The following is an 18,279-nucleotide window of genomic DNA, read 5'->3' as shown; positions in this document are numbered from 1 at the left end:
GGACAAGAAGCAATGGATGGAAACTAATCAAGGAGAGAAGCAACCTAGAACTAAGGAGAAACTTCCTGACAGTTAGAACAATTAACCAGTGGAACAACCTGCCTCCAGATGCGGTAAATGCTCCAACACTGGAAGTTTTTAAGAAGAAACTGGACAGCCATTTGTCCAAAATGGTATAGGGTTTCCTGCCTGAGCAGGGGGTTGGACTAGATGACCTCCAAGGTCCTTTCCAACTTTATCATTATTATTATTATATTATATAGTTTGACTATTCTTCTTTAAGGAACTCTTCTCCCCCCCCCCCGTCCTTTTCTCATGAGGCTAGGATGTTAGACTGAAATACGATTTGTTGAGGATCAAAAAATTAACCCAATGAGATGTGAACATGGATCCCTTCGATCCCACTCACATTGTTTATTGTAGCTGCATTCTACAATCTTGGTGCTGCCTTTCAGAAGTGTGGCCTTTAGTTTCCAGAATGTTCAGTGTTAGCCATAGTGGCTGGCCACATAGGACTCAAAAGTATGTGTTTAAAAGATGTGAGCTCTTTGACGCTATTAAGGTTAGACTCCTACTTATCAAACTACATGCTGGATTTAAAATGTCATTCTCGCTAGAATGCTGTAGGGTAAAATAATGTAGATGGATTTTCAGATAAGAAAAAAAGCATTATTTGCATCCACTTTCAGATATGAAGAAAAAAAGCATTATTTGCATTAAGTATCTGACTCGGTATCAATATAATGTATTTCAGTATAAAATAAAGGATTTCATACCTTCCAGCCAGTGTTTGTTCCATATAATTAATGTGTTTGCCAAAGTTAAGCACAGAGCTTTAAGAGAGTCAAATGTATTTCCTGAATAGGGTTAAAGCTTTTAAATCCCTACCACATGATTTGTTCATCAACTAAGGCAAGCGTGACTTGCTTTTGGCTTAGTATGTTGCATGAATTCAGTAATTTGCAGTTTATTCAACAATGCATGGGATAAAGAAAGTGTGGATTAGAATGGTGCATGAAACTTAACTATTGTTTTGTTAATAATCGCTTTATCTGTGATAAATCATAATTATGTTGCTGTTGAAAACAATGTGAAAATAATAGATCTTATTGCACTGGTGGGAAAACCTATGACTTTTTTTTTAAGACGTTCAGAATAGGTGCCAAGTACTTGTTACATCCTACCAACATGTCATCCACACTTAATTTTCCAGATTTGAAAACAAGAGGAAAATTTTTCTATAGCAGCATAAATTTAAACCAGCAAGAAACATCTTCCATGAATACTTCTGTCTACATTTCTTGAATAAAATATCTTCCTCCTTAATACTATCTCATACTTAGAACATTTTATTTTGATACCTCATATGTATTTTACTAATTTTTAACATAGGGTTATTTTTGAAATGTTTGTTACAATTTATGTATTATTATATTTTCAGAGACTTGGTGGCTTGCAATATTAATTTCAGAAAATAAACAAAAAGCAGTTAATACAACCAAGCAATCAAATGTATTACCACTTGTGCTAGCATGATTACTTTTTATCTGAGAGAGATCCCTGCATTTTTCTTGGCAACATGTTCAGAAAGGTTTGCCATTGCTTGCTTTCTAGGCCCAAGAGGAAATGACTGGCCAAAAGTCAATTTCATGCCTAAGTTTCTCAACTGGGATCTTAAACCACTACAGCAAACTGCCGTCAACATGATTTTATTCATCTCTAATACTAACCGAAGAGGCATGTTTTAATGTCTCTGTGGAAATGTAGTAAGTTGGGGTGGGGGGGGAGGCTCCAGATATCTAGTTGTAAGGACTGGGACCATCATTGAGAAGGCTGAAACAATACTTCCTGAAGATGGATGGTGGGATCCTAGTTGGTGGGGTCTGGATAACAATATATTGGCTTGCTTTAAGAATTTTCTTTGGAAGTCTCAACTACACTTCTTTAGAAGTCTTAACTTACATAAAATAAATGTCTATGGATGTTCTTAGTCATCTAAGTCATGGTTGTCCCAAAAATGCTTTTCAAAAGGCAACTGGACTTTGTTTTTCCTTGAAGTCATTTTGTTTCATTCAAGAAGCTTCTTCTTCCACCTTCTTGGACGAGAAGTTCAATGTCTTCAAGGAAAAGCAAAGTCCAGTTGCTTTTTGAAAAAGCACCTTTAGAACTTACCTAGAATACTATGGGCAAATGTGGGGTTTTCTTGTGCTTTTGGTATATTGGTCAAAATGTATCCAAAATGACCACTATTTTTTACTACTGTGGCTATGATAAAGCTTCTTAACATAAGTTAGTGAAGGAATAGAGTACATTATGTTCATATGATTGTAATCAATATCCTATGGCAGGGTGTCAAACTCAATTTCATTGAGGGCCGCATCAGCATTGCGGTTGTCCTCGGGGGGGGGGGTAGGTGTGGCCAGGGTGGGCATGGCCTACTGGGTGGGTGTGGCCAGCTCTACATCATTTGCATCAAGGGTGCCTTTGGGGGCCTGGACAGGAGTGGGACAGATCTGAGGGTCTCTGGCAGAAGGGGGTGGGACCAGGGCAAGTGCCAAGGCATAGTCCACTGGAAGAGCCTGCTGAAACCCCTCCCCCGGAGCCCATCAAGCCAGATATGTGAAGTAGGCGAGGGCCATTTGCTGGCCACTTCCAGGCGATGGTGCATTTCTTCATTCCTCACAAAGGGTGACACCTCCCCAGCATGCACCCAGGGGGCAGGGCCGACGCGGCAGGGGCTGGTTCCTCGCTGTTTCCAGACAGCCTTGAGAAGTTAAGACTGAATTATTTCAGCATAGATGGCCAGCACAAAATTGTACACTGGCTCCCTGCTGGCCTGGGCCAGGGCCAAGGCAGCAGGGCTGTTCCCTCACTGTTTCCAGGATGGCTTCGCAGGCCACATGAAACCACGTCATGGGCCGCATCTGGCCCCCGGGCCTTGTGTTTGACATGTCTGTCTTATGGTAATAAAAATGCTGAACCTTATTTCATGAAAATGTATACTATGCCTCTTAGCAGAAAGTTTCACTTTATAAAAGCTGGCTGCATCCTTTGTCGTTATCAAGTTGAACAATAGTTATCTTAGAATTTCACTTTATCAGGAAAGGGCCAATGTAAAACAAAACTGATTCATTCTTTGCTCCATAATATACCTAGTTGGTTGAAGTTTTGGGTAAATGGCTTTTTGAATACTAGTATCCTATTTTCTAAGCATGTTGATTTAGTATCTTGAAGGAAACAGTTATTTTAAAAATGCATCAATATAATTATTAAAGCAGTTTTGCAGACTTTTTCAACATTAACTGGATGTAAACAGCTTTTCATAAGGCAGCATGTACATAGATGTGTAAAAAAAAATTCTAAATGCGGCATATACAATATAAAAAAATTAAGCTTTTTTATTTCAGAGGTAAGAGTTTTTAGCATTCTCCGCAAACTATTCTAAAACACTAAAACGTAATTTCAAATTTAAATAATTTATATATAGTAAACAATTACAATTCATTTCAATAGAGCAAGTTGATCAAAATGCTGTGCATCTAAACAGTATGGCTTTATACAATGTATCTCAATCACATAACACTTTTTATGAATTATACAGTACATCCTATATTATAGTACAGTTATATAAAAAAAGAACTAGCAAGTTCTTTCACTATCTTCTAGTCACCCTCTCCCAATATAGAACATAGACAGTAACATCCATTCAGCAGCTCTGGAACATTCTTCCATTTGCTACGCTAGAATTCTCAATATATCTCCACTCCAATAGTAGAACATTTGATGATTTGATACATGTATCTAACATTTTACTGAGTCACTATTTATTTGAGTCCACAAAAAAGTGCAGCTGTCCGAAGTATGGACATAGTACATTTGTTGTTGCAATAGAGGACCTAAATTACCACTCCCAGAAATAAATTTTTACAAATGCAAGCCTTCTAGATAACTGATTACAAAAAAGCATGGCACATTGCAAAATTTAAACCCATAAATTAAATATTTCGTAAATGTAGTATTAAGCTTTTTTGTTTTCTAGAAACCGATCCTTTGTTTATCTCTTAAATAACAGTCAGCAGCCCTTCCAGGTTCTCATCCATAAAATTTGGTAAAACATAAAAACAAGTACCAAAATTAGGGCTCCCAAAATAAATGCTACTCAGTAAAAGCTTCATTCGCTCAACAGAACTTCAAGTTTCAGTCCCAAAAAAAATTAAGAAAGAGACATACTTAAGACAATTTAAAGAAAGATAAATGTTGGACTGAGCTTTTCTGCCAGCAGGAATATTGTCTGAATGAAATTCCACTCAGAATGTTATTTTCCCTCTGCACAACACAGCAGCATTTGCTTTATTGTTCTGGAGAATTCCTCAGTCCTGTGCAGATTTGGGGAAGCATAAGTGATTTCAGGGGGAGGGAAAATGATACCAACAGCTTCCACCAGTGGGACCTCTCTGTGAATAAGGTCCTCCATGGAGAATGGATTTTGGATTCAACACTTTCAGTTCTACATTTACAGGCTTAGATATAAGAGCACAGAAACATGGCTGGGATCAAACCATTATAAGTCAAGAGGCTTGACAGTTGGGAATAGTTTTGCTGTGGGGATTGGGTTTTTTGGCGATCCTTTATACCGAGACTTTGTTCCTGCCATTTTCCTGAGAACATATTTATCAGGTGTACCCACTGAAGCATTTAACCTTGTGCTCATTTTGACAACAGTTTTTGGTGCTTCGTGGTTAGTTAAGTCCTCAAGGACAGATTTGGAATTATTATTAAACGTTTCTTTGATGGTTTGTTCTGATGAATATATCAACTGAGGATAAGATTTGGGAAATAGAGCCAACTGATCATGCTTTTCTTTGCACGTCAGTTTAGAAGGCAGTGAATTTGTCAATGAATTGTCTGTAGTTACTGTACAGGAAGACAATGCAGTTTCGTAGCTCACGGATTTAGCAAGAGAAGTGCAGCCATCACCAGCTTTTTGACAAGTAACTGACCGTTTATGAGTTTCCAAGAGGGAATTTATTCTCCTTACAGATTGACGGACTGGGGTACGTTGAAACTTGAGCTCTGGCTTAGTTCTGGTTGCAGAATATGGTTCCTTTAATGAAAGTCTGTTGAACCAATGTATATGATCAGCCACTTTTCCTGAAGGGGAAGATTTAGATTTCTCACAGGATTTCGTTTGAAGAAATAGTTGGTCATTTTTATCTCCACTTTCTGAGAAAAAGGTCTCTTTCTTTGAATTACAGTATTTAGATTCCTTTTTTTCAGACACAAATTGCTTATTTGATTCCACTCTCTCCTTCTGCACATTATTTATGTTGTTTAATTGAATAACAGGAGAGGTAATCAGCTGGTCTTCTTGTTCTAATCCATCACTTTGGTTTAAAATATGGATTGGATGATCACTCTTATTATTTTGCAAGAGGAGTTCATTAATAGCATCCACCTGATCAATGGTATTTGATTTAGTGACCGATTTGGCAAACTGAGGCTCCTGCTTAACATCTATTTTCTGATCTGTTGTTTTAAAGAGATCTTTCTTCAATTTTAGTTCTGGGTTCTTGAATTTTAGTAAATTTGATGCTGAAGACTCTGTTTCATATAAATCATGAAGGTTGCTTCCAGATTCAGAAAATGCTTTCTTAATTCTCAGCAGCATGTGTTCAGTTAAATTATTTTCATCTTCACAAAAAGATGTTTTTTGTTTACTGCTATCACATTCACTATTTGCAAACATGGGCTCAGCAGGAATAACTAATGGTTTTCTATTGGCAGGAGCAGTTTCAGAAGAAGAGATTTCTGTTTCAGGACATCCCATTAATGAAACTCTGGTCTCCTGAGAGTCTGTGGTTGCAGGACCAATCCAAGACATTCGATAGTTTGCTGCAGTATGACGGCTTGGAATTTGTAAGTTTTCTTCAGACTTGCTGACGTTTTTCAAACCTTAAAAAATAGATACTTTAAAAAAAATCAGCAAAATCAAAATTGTATACATTAAATGAACATTAATACTATAATTCCAGATAACATATATCAGAACTCTTCTTTTCTACCACAGTACTATATAACACCATTGTTATAACATAACTGGCCTGGTAAGGGTTACTAAGAATAAAAAGAGCCATTAGTGGACTAGCGTTAAAAGAACATATAAACGTAGTCACAACATTCTAGTCTCTTCTTTCTAACTTGGGGACACATTGAACTTCTCCCGTGTTAAGTCTAGTGCCACATATGGATTATGCAGGAAGGAACAGAAATCTTGATGTTTGGAAAATGAAGCAATCTCCACAGAATCATTCTATACATTTAGAATGTGTATTTAAAACTGAAATGTCAAATAGTCACATACTAGGAAAATCATTTGTCATTACTTTATATCTCAGTACATGATCAGAAGTAATCACTTGTGTTTTGAAGTGCAAATCTCTACATAATGTCTGTGGACTGATCCTCCCCAATTATAAATGCATTAGTCTCATTTGGAAAAGGACAGTACACTAACAACATGCTATTGCTGCCTGTATGAAAACACAGTAAGACTATATGAGTACAGGCTTTTGAGAAAATAGATGCATCTGGACTGAGATTGACTCAACCCATCTTAGCCTAATGGATAAACTACTGAGAAAGACTTCAGTTCTAATAGTGACTGCCTTTCTTAAATTCAAGGAGTCTACAAGATAGCTAAATACTGCACGATCTTTTATTATATGGATTTTTTGAGCCCATTCTTCAACCAAGTAGAGTTTATAAAACAATACAATTTAGATCAAGAAGTACTGTACTTTCCGGCGTATAAGACGCCTTTTGCAAGCGTTAAAATCAGCGCTGAAGTCGGGGGTTGTCTTTTACGCCAAGTAGTCTTATACGCCGGAAATAATGGTAGTTCCCGGCGTATAAGATGACTTTCTAGGGATGCAACTCGGTGCCAAAGTCGGGGGTCGTCTTATATGCCGGGTCACCTTATAAGCCGGAATATACGGTAACAGTATAATGAAATTCCCTTCCTCAGTTATATTCCAAGAATCTAGAAAGTACTTGGTTGCAATAGAATTAGAATGTAAAACGCAATAAACATTTAAATTTCATATTTTACCCTAAACTCTGTCTGTAATGTAGTGCAACATAATACTATTGCTACTGGAAAAGGTTTGCTATATCAAGGATTCATTGTATTTACTTTTTTAAATTATAGACTTACCAACACATGGGCTTAACAATGCTGTAGTCTTCATAGTTCTCACTTCATTTTCTTTATCTTGATAACCAGCTAGTCGGTGACCAATGTTTTCAGCTCTGTTGTTATCTTCATGCTCCACTGCAGTATTCTTAAAATTAAAAAAGTTTGATACAATTTTATTCAGATGTTTCTTCTACATTCTCACAGATATAGACAGCACCTGGGATTTCTAACAAGAAGCTATATCATAAGAGAGAATGGACTAGCAGACAGTGGCCATTAAGAAGAGGATGACACAGGAAGAAGAATGAAAACAAGACTGAAGTACAGTAATTTGGTAAATGGTAATTAAAAACAGGTAAGTTTAAATCAAAAACATAGCAAACATCTTCACGGAGACAATATTAGTAAGCAACTCTTCAGATTTTTAGACTATTTACCACACATCCTCTATCATTTAATAGATTGAATTACCCTTTAGTCTTTATTACAAATAATAAACCAACAATGTTCTGCAAAAGACTGTTACTAGCCTAAAATTATGAAAGTGGGCTTCTAGGAGACAGTCAGATCAAACTGCTCTATTTTCTTCTTCATCATCCAATCATAACCAGCTGTAATGAATTTTTTTTATATGTGTATCTGTGTATGTGAGTTTTGGTTGCATGGATTTTATAGAAGCTACTATTTCTATTAAGGAGTGAAACATGGTTATATATAATACCTGTCTGTTGCTTCTTCCAAGAATAAACTTTAATCGTAATGACCTGCGTACTACTTCTTTCCGGCTGATTTTAGGTGAAAAACAACCTGTTTTTCCAGATTCAACTCTGAAAGGAAAGAGAGATAAGTTGGCTGAATACTGTTCTAAACTACTGATATCGTGGTTAAAGTGCTGGCCTAGAAACAAGGAGATTGTGAGTTCTAATCCCACTTTAAGCAAGAAAGATGGCTAGATAACTTTGCACTAGTCACCTTTTCTCTCTCTGCTCAATGCACTTCATAGGATTGTTGTGGTGGGAATATTGTGTACGTGTTTGCTACCTAAAGGTAGGATAAAAATAAATAAAACTGATATTCTAAAATCAGTTAATTTACAAGGAAAGTAACAATTTAAAAATAAGCTGGTTATAAAATAAAAAATTGCAACAAAAGTGGGAATCATAACATCTACTGAAAATAGGTTGTGGGAGCTCCATTCCTGAGTAGATAATAGATTAGTGTCAACTGCGGAACGGATATTGCTATTTTTTATATGATAAACAGTGAATTTTCAATGAATTCCTGGATATTTCATATAACTTTCCATTCATGAAACAAATACTAAAACTAAGGAGAGCGCTAAATGTTTCTAAATATATTTATCATGGATCTTACATTTATTATTCATAAATATAAGAAAGGATAAAGAACCTGTGTATACGTAGGGAAAATAAATAGATGAGGTACTACAGTAAAATAATATGGGAACCAAGAGATCAACTAGCTTTCAAAAAAACTAAAGGCCATAAGATTTGACTTAATCATTGTATTTAATACTGTTCAGAATATAAAATATATTAACACCTTTAATTATAACAAAAATATATTATTACTCCTTCTATGCCAGAAGTGCCTATTTTGACAAACAAACCTTTGCACTTTTTTATTGGCAATCCTTTTGCTCCTTCGACTTCTTCCATTAGAGAGAGATTTCTCACAAGTGGCTGAAGTAGACAATGAAGTCTGAGATGTATCCAGAGACACAGAAGGGCTATCTACAAATGGAGGTGTAGGATTTACAAAAGTAGCAGCTTATTTTAAAATTATTCTACTTAAGAATACAATTTTTATCCATAAAAATGTTATTGGTCCCCACTTCTTGGTAACAAGTTATAGAAATAGCTGTTTTTTTAAAATAGCTATTTTTAAAATCAAAATGTATACTTTCATATGCCTATATCTATTTCCCTTTTCACAAGAACATAAAGGAAATTTTTCTTAGTCAAACCAAAAATTTATCTGGCCCAAAAATATATCATTATACAATACTTTAAAGATAACCATCCCAGAATTTATTAAAACTATTAATAGCAGTTTTCATTTTATTTCTAACTCATCCAAATGTAAGAATGTCTACTTCCATCAGGAGAATAAACCCTTGAAAAACACAGAACTGGACCAAATATGGTATTGGAGGAAAAGTTGACAAAAGAAAGATCATGTTAAAAAAAAAAAAAGGACTGGATCTGGCTGGGGATTACAGAGAAAAAAAAATCCTGAAAAATATTTGCAATAGATTCCTGTGGCAAAGAAAGTTGGGCAGTCGTTCAGAATGCTTGAAGCTATTCTGTTTAAGTCCCCTTCTCTTTGTACCACTAACGTAGTATTACATCTGTTTATTTACACCATGCCAACACAATCCCGAAATGTTGTAGTATATAATGTCATCTATGATTATCCTCATGGTTAGTTCAATTATTGATGACTTCTTCAAATACATTTAGGAGTTTGTGCCAGAAAGAATAACATGTCAAGAATTCAAATTAATCTTCAAAGATTCAAGACTTTCAAAATTACTTCAAAATTTTTGTTCTTTTCTAACAATGAAATCTTTTTCCAGAGCCTTTAGATGTAGATAGTTCAGTAAAATGTCTACTCAATGATACTACATCAAACTGTAATTTATTTGTAAATTATTCTAAGCATGCAAAATGCTTCAAACGCTATATAAATGCTATTAAGCAATGCAAGAAATTTAACAAATGTCATACTGTAGTAGTGTTTTTTGTACAGAGTATTTCTGCATTGCTGTCTGTAATAAAAGAAGTGTGCAGAGATAGGAATTTGAACATCCCAAGAACATTGCTGAATATTTTTCACTCTACCTGATCCAGGTGTTAAGCTAATGTTAAAAAGGCTGTTTGGCAGCCTTTCAGGACCCATGTTATGCCCAACAGATCGTCTTTTCTTGCTGGATATGCGTTGACAGGAATCAGCAGGATATTTACGCTTAAAATTTGGAGTAACCATTACTGGAGTCATTGATGAAAACACTAAAGAATATACATATATATATATATGCAGTCAAATATTTAATATGGGAAAAAATACAAAGTATAGATTATTAATAGTAAGCATATGTAGAACAATTGTGCATAATAATTATTTGCTTTATCCTGTAATTAGCAATGTGAAGAGCAATGAAAAGGATAAACTGAAAAATTGGAGTAGGAGGAGAAAACCTAACTCTTTGCCCTAAAAAAAAGGACCTTGTGGAAAACTGGAACAGTCTACAACATCTATTCTTTCACATTAAATATTTTTAAATTGACAACAGTATTCCTTCAAGTATGAACTAAAATTAGAGCTGCAAATAATTATACTTTTTAAGTTTAATTCTGTCCTGTTAAACAGACGAATAAAATGGCTTCCATTCGCTGGATGCGTACAAGCCAAGTCTATATAGCCATTTGTTTTGGATGTTTTCATTTGGATTCCTATGCTAAGCAAAGGGTTAGATTTAGTGGTTTAAAGGGCTCCTTGCAGTTCAAAATTCCCTCATCGGTGCATATTGTTTACCATATTGTTTTGTAATGCTTAATTACACAGTTATATTCTTCCTTTCTTCCAAGAGCTCAAGTTGGTCTACATGAGCATTTCCATTTATTTGCACAACAGCAACCCTGTGAGATATGTTGGGCTGAGAGAGACTGACTGAGTCGCATCAGTTTCCATGGCTAAAGGTGGACTTGAACCTGAATCTCCCTAGTCCTAGTCCAACACATTAACCACATTACATATATAAAATTAAGCACTGCATGGTAAGATAAAAATATTTCTATTTTCTGTTTCTTTTCAGAACTGTTTGCCATTATTTTTTTTTAAAATGCAACAATTACCATGTTTTGTTTTACAGATATTAGAACAAAGCCATGCAATGTAACAGAAAAGAAGGATTTCTCATTAGCAATATAATAAGTAAAATGCGTTTGGAGCATGTATGCAAACTGAAATAACAGCTGAAATATCCTTTTAGATGTTATAGTGGCAAAGGACAAAATGTCACTCAAGCTTTAATATGCAGCAAAATAAGCAGGTCATGTCTTAAGTGTAAAACTCAGCTCAATGGAATAGTACATGTAAGGGTAAAACAAGAATTACTGACTTGTTTACATTGTAATCTACCATATACTATTCCTGTACTGTAATATTTATTGTTAACCTGTTCAAGCCTTGCTGACATGAAGTGCTTCATGCAAATGCACTATACCTACCACATTGGTCTCTCTGAGGTGTAGTGGAGGGTGTTCTGTTAGATTTAAGTTTATTCAGAGCCCCACTAACAATATCTGAAATTGAAGATACATCAAGCAATCAACATTTTAATGTTTAGTCTCTCTTTTTTTATTTAGCTCTTGATAAACATTTGCATTTTTTTAAAACTTGAGGGTCTTTTTTTAAAAAAAAAATGCAGAAGTAATTTATTTATTACCTCCTATGCTCTGCTGTCTCCTTCTCAAGTGTTCAGAGGGAGTTTCAATTTCGCTTTCTTGATCATCATGGAATGCAGGTGTAGAGAGAGAATCATCAATGCCAAACATGGATGGTATTTTTTCCAGGATAAACTTTGGTATTTGTCCTGAAAAAGGTATAATTATGTTCCTCACAAAAAATAATGACAAAACAATATTCTAAAGTCGTAATACTGATCATCATCACCTTACCTATGTCTTCTGCATGATCAATCAATGTCTGCAGAACTCCAGCCTGCAAGCGGAGTTTCTTCTCTGTGTGCACAGACATTTTTTCAATTTCACTGGATTGCAAGAGATTTGGAGCAAAAATTACTGCTAGATTACAACTATCCATCTTGTTCTCAGCAGATCTAGGCAATGAAAAAAAATAGAATAGCATTAGATTTAATATTTGGTTAAATATAACTAATACTATTTAATATATTCATTTTTCAAAATGCTAAATCAGCACTGTTACCGAAGAGCTAATTACAAATTAGTTACTGCAACTTTGGTTCCAGTATGTCTATTATAAACTTGATACAAGAAAGCTTTCCCAAGCTTGCTTCTATCTTACGCAGATATGCCCCCTCACAAAAAAGCAAAACAAAACAAAACATGAAAGTCTATCAAAGGCCTAAATAGGGTTTGCAATTCTTGTGGGAGCTACGTACATCCTTGGTGCAAATCTCAAAGTTTAAATTTCAGAGAGAAATCTTAGAATGAAATATTATAATCATAGGTATGATTTAGTCAGTTATGCTTTTCTTCTAACTACATGCTTCAAAAGAAAAAGGAATATTCTTCCTAATGATTCATTTTTTAAATTGCCTAGAAATAGTTAAACTGTGATATCGTAACAATATGATGTATTTTGAAAAAAAATTGCTTACTAAAAATAAATATCAAAATACATATATACGTAATACAACTCTGATTAGGTGAGGGCATCAAAAATATTCCAATTCAAAAGCAGAAAATACTCTAAATCACATTGTTATAACTGCTATAGTTCCACTGCAGGCATATAACAGAGGGCAAACCAAAGCCAAATCTTCATGAAATCTGCAACTTACTTTAAAGACACCTTTTTGAGAAACTGGAAGAAATATCTTAGCGTTTCAATTATTCCCTCATTAACAAGGCAGGAGATGAGCAGTGTAGCAGAATTCCGCTCCTCGCTGTCTAACTTCTGGGCCTTCAGAAGAGCTTCTTGCAGGTTATATGGAAGGATTGGCTCAGGTAATTCTCTGAAGAACTGCTTCAAAAGTCCTGCAACATCACATGGTAGTGCACTGGATAGACAATTTTCACCTTTATCCAATTTATTCTAGGAATGGTAAGAAAATAAATATTGTCAATGGAGAAAACAATATACTTTTGAGAAATGGCGATGGAGATCTGGAAATAAGCCACTCATAGACAACATATTTTGGTTTTGGTATAAATTTGTGAAAAGCGCACGCAGCAACATTAAGCACTTCGGTGTCAACACATCAAAGTTGTTAAAAATAAAGCAGAATGGGGAAGTGCTGTACCTTTAAAGTTTTTAAACGAACAACTGATCCAGATTTTCTGAAGAGTCCCTCTGTTTGAATATGCTCTTCCAAGTACTGACAAGCCTCAACTAAAAAGCTGGAGAGAGAGGGGGAGGTACATTTGAATTTAGTTTTTGCAATCCTGGTCTTAATTTTCTTATTATCAGATTGGTAAATATTACAGTTAATAGGATGAGATATATAAAATATTCACTGTTTAATTATGGACAAAGTGCAGCTTCCTTTATTCTGTCACTAGCAGCTTTGCAAAAATAAAAATATATAGTTACTTTTACCCTGAATATCGATTGTTCTTTCTTATCCTCTCCATTATTGCATAGTAATGCTAGAAAGAAACAAATTGTCAATCTATTATGACAAGAAGTCATTATGTCTCCTGCTTAGACCAGAAACCAATGTTGCAATTTCCTTTTCCTTAAATAAGTCTCTTTTCCCAAGCATAGCATGCTTATTTATAAGAACTGACTGTTGTATTTTTGCCAAAATTTAATTTAAATATTATCTAACTTACATGTGTCATATTTGTGAAGACTCTTGTTATAGTCAGATTGTAACTTACCAAGGTATATTTCCATATTCACATACAACTTGAGATAATTCATGAAGAGGTATTCCAAATACTTTTCCCTGAAAAACCAAACATAACATTTAATAATGTAGAAAAATATGTTTCACCAACAAAATAAGGAACTAAAATCTAAAAAGAGGTTTCTAGTATAAATCCATTTGCCTCTTTTTAAATGTAGATATATTAGCAAACAAGAAAAAAATAACTTGTAGTTTGCAAGTCACTTATTCTAGATTAGACAATCATTCTAAAGTTAATAATTTAATGACTATTTCCATTTCAAACAGACATGTCAAACTCGCGACGTCACATAACGTATTGGGACAGTTTTGCCATTGCCTGCAATGGGTGGGTGCGGCTTCCGGATGATGCATTCGGCAGTTTGACACCCCTGCTCTAACTCATCTTTTTTTGACAGAACAATTAATCAGTGGAACAATCTGCCTCCAGAAGCTGTGAATGTTCTAATACTGGAAGTTTTTAAGAAGAGAATGGAAAGCCATTTGTCTGAAATGGTATAGGGTTTCCTGTCTGAGCAGGGGGTTGGACTAGATGACCTCCAAGGTCCCTTCCAACATTATTATTGCTGTTGTTGTTGTTATCTTAATATATACAAAATGCCTAAAACTGAAAAAAGACAACCTTCCAAAAACTTCTTCTGAAAGTCTTTTTATAATTTGTATTATAGCAGTACCTTCTTGAATACTATCTTATGTGATACAGCTTACTTCATCAGTTATGGGATAACAGCTTACTTCATCAGTTGAAGATTCCCAATAGTACATTGACAGAACAATAAACTATAGATAGCATTTATCTAATCACATTGTGCTCTTTTTAAGCATAGGTATACTTGCATACTCATATAAGAATAAGTAACCCCATGCTTGCTTGCTTTGCCTTATAGTTCTAAGATACAAGTTATCTTTATCACAAGGATATGTGACAATGAACTTCTTTCTCTACTACTAAAATCTCATCAATGTATCTAATATATCTTTTAATGTATCTTTTAAATTTTCCCTATTTTAAGAGCCTATCAAAAAGATATATTTGTTATCTAGAATTTAAAACATAGTTACAGAGCAGAGAAGGGAGGGGATTGATTCTATTATGCTTGTTTGGACGGGGGGGGGGGAATCTAGCAAAGTACACCTCTAATTAAATCAAGATGTTTTCTTTTGAGCCATTAACATATAGATAACCATTTTAGCAAGAATATTTTTATCCTTTTAGAAATATTTATCTTTTATGGTTGTAATGCTTTTAATGATGCAAGCTGCCCAGAGTAAGTTTGAAATGAGAAAGGTGGCAAATAAATCAAATAAGTAATAAAGTCATTACTTGTTTTTTATGCATGTTAAATCCTAAATCATTGCAACCTACAAGCTCACACTTCACGGGTAGTCTTAATAAATTTATTTCATAGAATCAAGTAGTGTGTTAGGGGAAAATATTCCTCAAGCAAGGAAAACTGCAAGAAGTTTTACTCCCCACATCTTAAGTGTTCTAAATAGATCAAATAGTTTCAGGGGCTAAAAATCAATATCAGACCCAACCTCTGAAGGTAACTGCTCTTAATTACACGGGAGAATTTTCCATATTTCCATTTTCAAAATCAAAGTTGCATTTATTAATCAAGTTATTTTATAGAACACAGAATAGGTTAGAAGGCACCTTGAAGGTCTTCTAGAATCTAGTCCAACCCTCTGTTCAAGGAGGAGACTTTATTCCACTCTGGACAAATAGCTGTCCAGTCACTTCTTGAAAACCTCCATTGATACGGAGCACTCACAACTTCCATAAGTAAGCCGTCTTACTGATTAATGTTCTGTCAAGAAATTTCTCCTCAGTTCTAGAATCTCTCTTTAATAATCTTCCACCAGTTACTTCAGGTCCTGCCCTTAGGCTTCCCTCACTGCAACAGCACGCCTTGTTTGCTAATGCAGATACACGAGAGCAAAATACAGGTAATCCTCAACTTATAACCACAACTGAGGCCAAAATTTCTCTTTTTAAGTGAAACATTTGTTGAGTTTTGCCCCATTTTACGACCTTTCTTGCCACAGTTGTTAAGCACTGCAGATGATAAGTTAAATAACAGTGTTATTAAGTGAATCTGGCTGCCCCATTGATTTTGCTTGTCAGGTCACAAAACATGATCACATGACCTTGGGGCACAGCAAGGGCCATAAATGTGAACCAATTGCCAAGCATCTGAATTTTCATCACATAATCATGGGGAAGCTGCAAAGGTTGTAACTGTGAAAAATGGTAATAAGTCACTTTTGTCAGTGCCCTTGCTCTTTGAACAGTTACTAAAGGAACTGTTGTAAATCGAGGACTACCTGTGACTATTGCTTGCGGGTAGCCACTGTATTCCCACCCAAAGTCGTATTACACAATCCGTCTTCTCCATGCCGCCCTTTTGTCTGGGTTCTCGGGAACAACTCAGGGCACCTTCGAGCCAAAGGGAAGCCCCCAAACCGGTTGCAAGAAGGCAACTGTTCGCTTCCAGCAGAGGCGGATCGCCTCCAGCCACCGCAACCTCCACTGCTTCGCCCGAGCCTTCAAGAGTCAGCAAGGACGCCCGATGGCGGAGCAGCCCCCCTCAGTGCCTTCCAACTCACCCCTCCCGCGGCAATCGGCCTGGACGTCTTCCTCTTCACGGTGCGATTCTTCAGCTTGATTCCGTAGGCGGCTCGGAGCTGCTGCTGCACGGCCAACCGGGCCAGCCTTTTTCCGGGACCGTCCATAGCCACCCTTCCGAACCGCCGCTGCCCTCCTCACCGCTCGACCGTCATCTGCCCAAGCCGCCTGTCCTCTGGCGCAGGCCGTCAATTAGCCACTCAAACAGAGCGCCAGCCCAGCCCTGCTATCTGATTGGACCGCTCCTGTCTTCGAACTCTCAGGACCCCTTGGCGCCTTCAACGGCCACCGTGGTTAAAAAAAAAAAAAAGCAAGTCGCGTCGAAAGCCTGCCATCCCGGGAAAAAGATAGGGAAGGTGGTGGTAACGATATATTTTAGATGCGGAGCCTTTGCGTTTCTTTCCGAGTCGTGTGTAATTAGTCGATTTTGGAATCGTATAAGAGAAATAATAAATAAGCCAAACATTCAGGCGATAGCTGTAAGTACCTAAAGGTCCTCGCATTTAAAAATGAAACATAGACATAATAAATTGTAGATTGACTATTCATATTTTTGAACAGGTTTGACTTCTGATTCGAGTCTTTCTGATAGTTCTATGGACAGATGTATGTTATCATGAATTCCTTTAATGGTAAAAAAAAAGTTTTAATAGCATGTTTAAGCTAGTTTCGCTTTGTCCGAGGTACAGTACTTGTGGTTCATATATGAGGCGGAGTAAAAATAGCCATCTGAAAAGGTATTCGGTGTTTGTCTATAAAATTCGACGACTGAGTTCTTTCCAACTCCATACCGAGTGCCTGAGTTTTATGAGCAACATAACAAAAACTTGAAGATCTGTGTCAATTCATCCAATGAAACTGAACGAGAGACCATGGTTTGATAGCTAAGCTACGATTGGCTAGGGTCACTCAATGCAGCAAACCTAAAAGCTTGGTGTACAGATTGGGGAGGCTGAGTATGTGTAACATGCTAAGCTGATCATAGATTAACTTTTGAGGGATAAGATTTAGGACTGTTACTAGAAAAAAACAAATGACTTCTTTAGTCTTGGTCATAAGGAACAAGGTAATTCAAGAAGTATTTTTTGCCTTGCAAAGCAAAATGTTGATTATCTTGCTAGTCGTTTTGTGGCTAGCAACATAATTAGATCATTTCTGTTTACAGTATTGTAAAATGAGATATATACAGAAGGGGGAGCCCTTGTCTGGGAAACTGAAAGTTCCTTCTGTCATCAACAATACAGACTACACAATATTGGTTGTTATTATTTTACATCATATTTCACAATATAAATTGTATTTTATTTTTATATATCTTTATATGTGTAGATTGTTACAGGTAGTCCTAGACTTATAACCACAACTGACCCCAAAATTTCTATTGCTAAGCAAGTCAGTTGCTACATTTTACAAAATTTTTTGGTTACAGTTCTTAAGTGAATCATTGCGGTTGTTAAATGAATTGTGTGACCATTAAGCAAATCTGGCTTCCCCCTTTTTCTTTCCTTGCCAGAAACTCCAGGCAAGGTTACAAATGGTGATCACATGACCCAAGATAGTGCAACTGTCATAAATACATGCCAGTTGCCAAGTGCAGAATTTTGATCTTGTGACCATGGGAATGTTGTAATGGTCATAAATGTGAAAACCAGTCATAATTCATTTTTTTCAGTGCTATTGTAACTTCAAATGGTCATTAAATAAATGATTGTAAGTCAAGCACTACCTGTACTTGGAAGTTTCTTAGAAAAATATGTTTTATTTCTACAAAACTATAGATGTTGAACTAATCAGATAATTGGTAGAGATTCTCTG

General features: G+C 35.8%; 1 protein-coding gene across 2 annotated transcripts; it reads right to left on the bottom strand.

Moving 5' to 3' along the window:
• Window positions 1–3,373: 3,373 nt before the first annotated feature.
• ARHGAP11A (Rho GTPase activating protein 11A) lies at window positions 3,374–16,700 on the bottom strand. Of its 2 annotated transcripts, XM_039347339.1 has the most exons (12): window positions 16,446–16,699; window positions 13,807–13,874; window positions 13,227–13,323; window positions 12,765–13,018; window positions 11,899–12,059; window positions 11,667–11,813; window positions 11,449–11,523; window positions 10,060–10,227; window positions 8,826–8,949; window positions 7,917–8,022; window positions 7,214–7,340; window positions 3,374–5,952 (listed from the first exon to the last, which is right to left on the bottom strand). In XM_039347339.1, exons 1-12 carry the CDS (start codon window positions 16,569–16,571, stop codon window positions 4,562–4,564), a joined length of 2,844 nt encoding a protein of 947 aa, XP_039203273.1. In that variant the 5' UTR covers window positions 16,572–16,699; the 3' UTR covers window positions 3,374–4,561. The 2 variants fall into 2 exon arrangements, with proteins under 2 accessions (XP_039203273.1, XP_039203274.1); XM_039347340.1 differs by lacking the exon at window positions 11,449–11,523 and having other exon boundaries at window positions 16,446–16,700.
• Window positions 16,701–18,279: the final 1,579 nt, after the last annotated feature.

The sequence above is a fragment of the Crotalus tigris genome, unplaced genomic scaffold (assembly GCF_016545835.1).
Source record: "Crotalus tigris isolate CLP2741 ecotype Arizona unplaced genomic scaffold, ASM1654583v1 scf7180000018064.1731613, whole genome shotgun sequence".
Classification (NCBI taxonomy): domain Eukaryota; kingdom Metazoa; phylum Chordata; class Lepidosauria; order Squamata; family Viperidae; genus Crotalus; species Crotalus tigris.
Note: the sequence above shows the minus strand (reverse complement) of the source record. Positions and strands in the feature narration are given on the sequence as shown.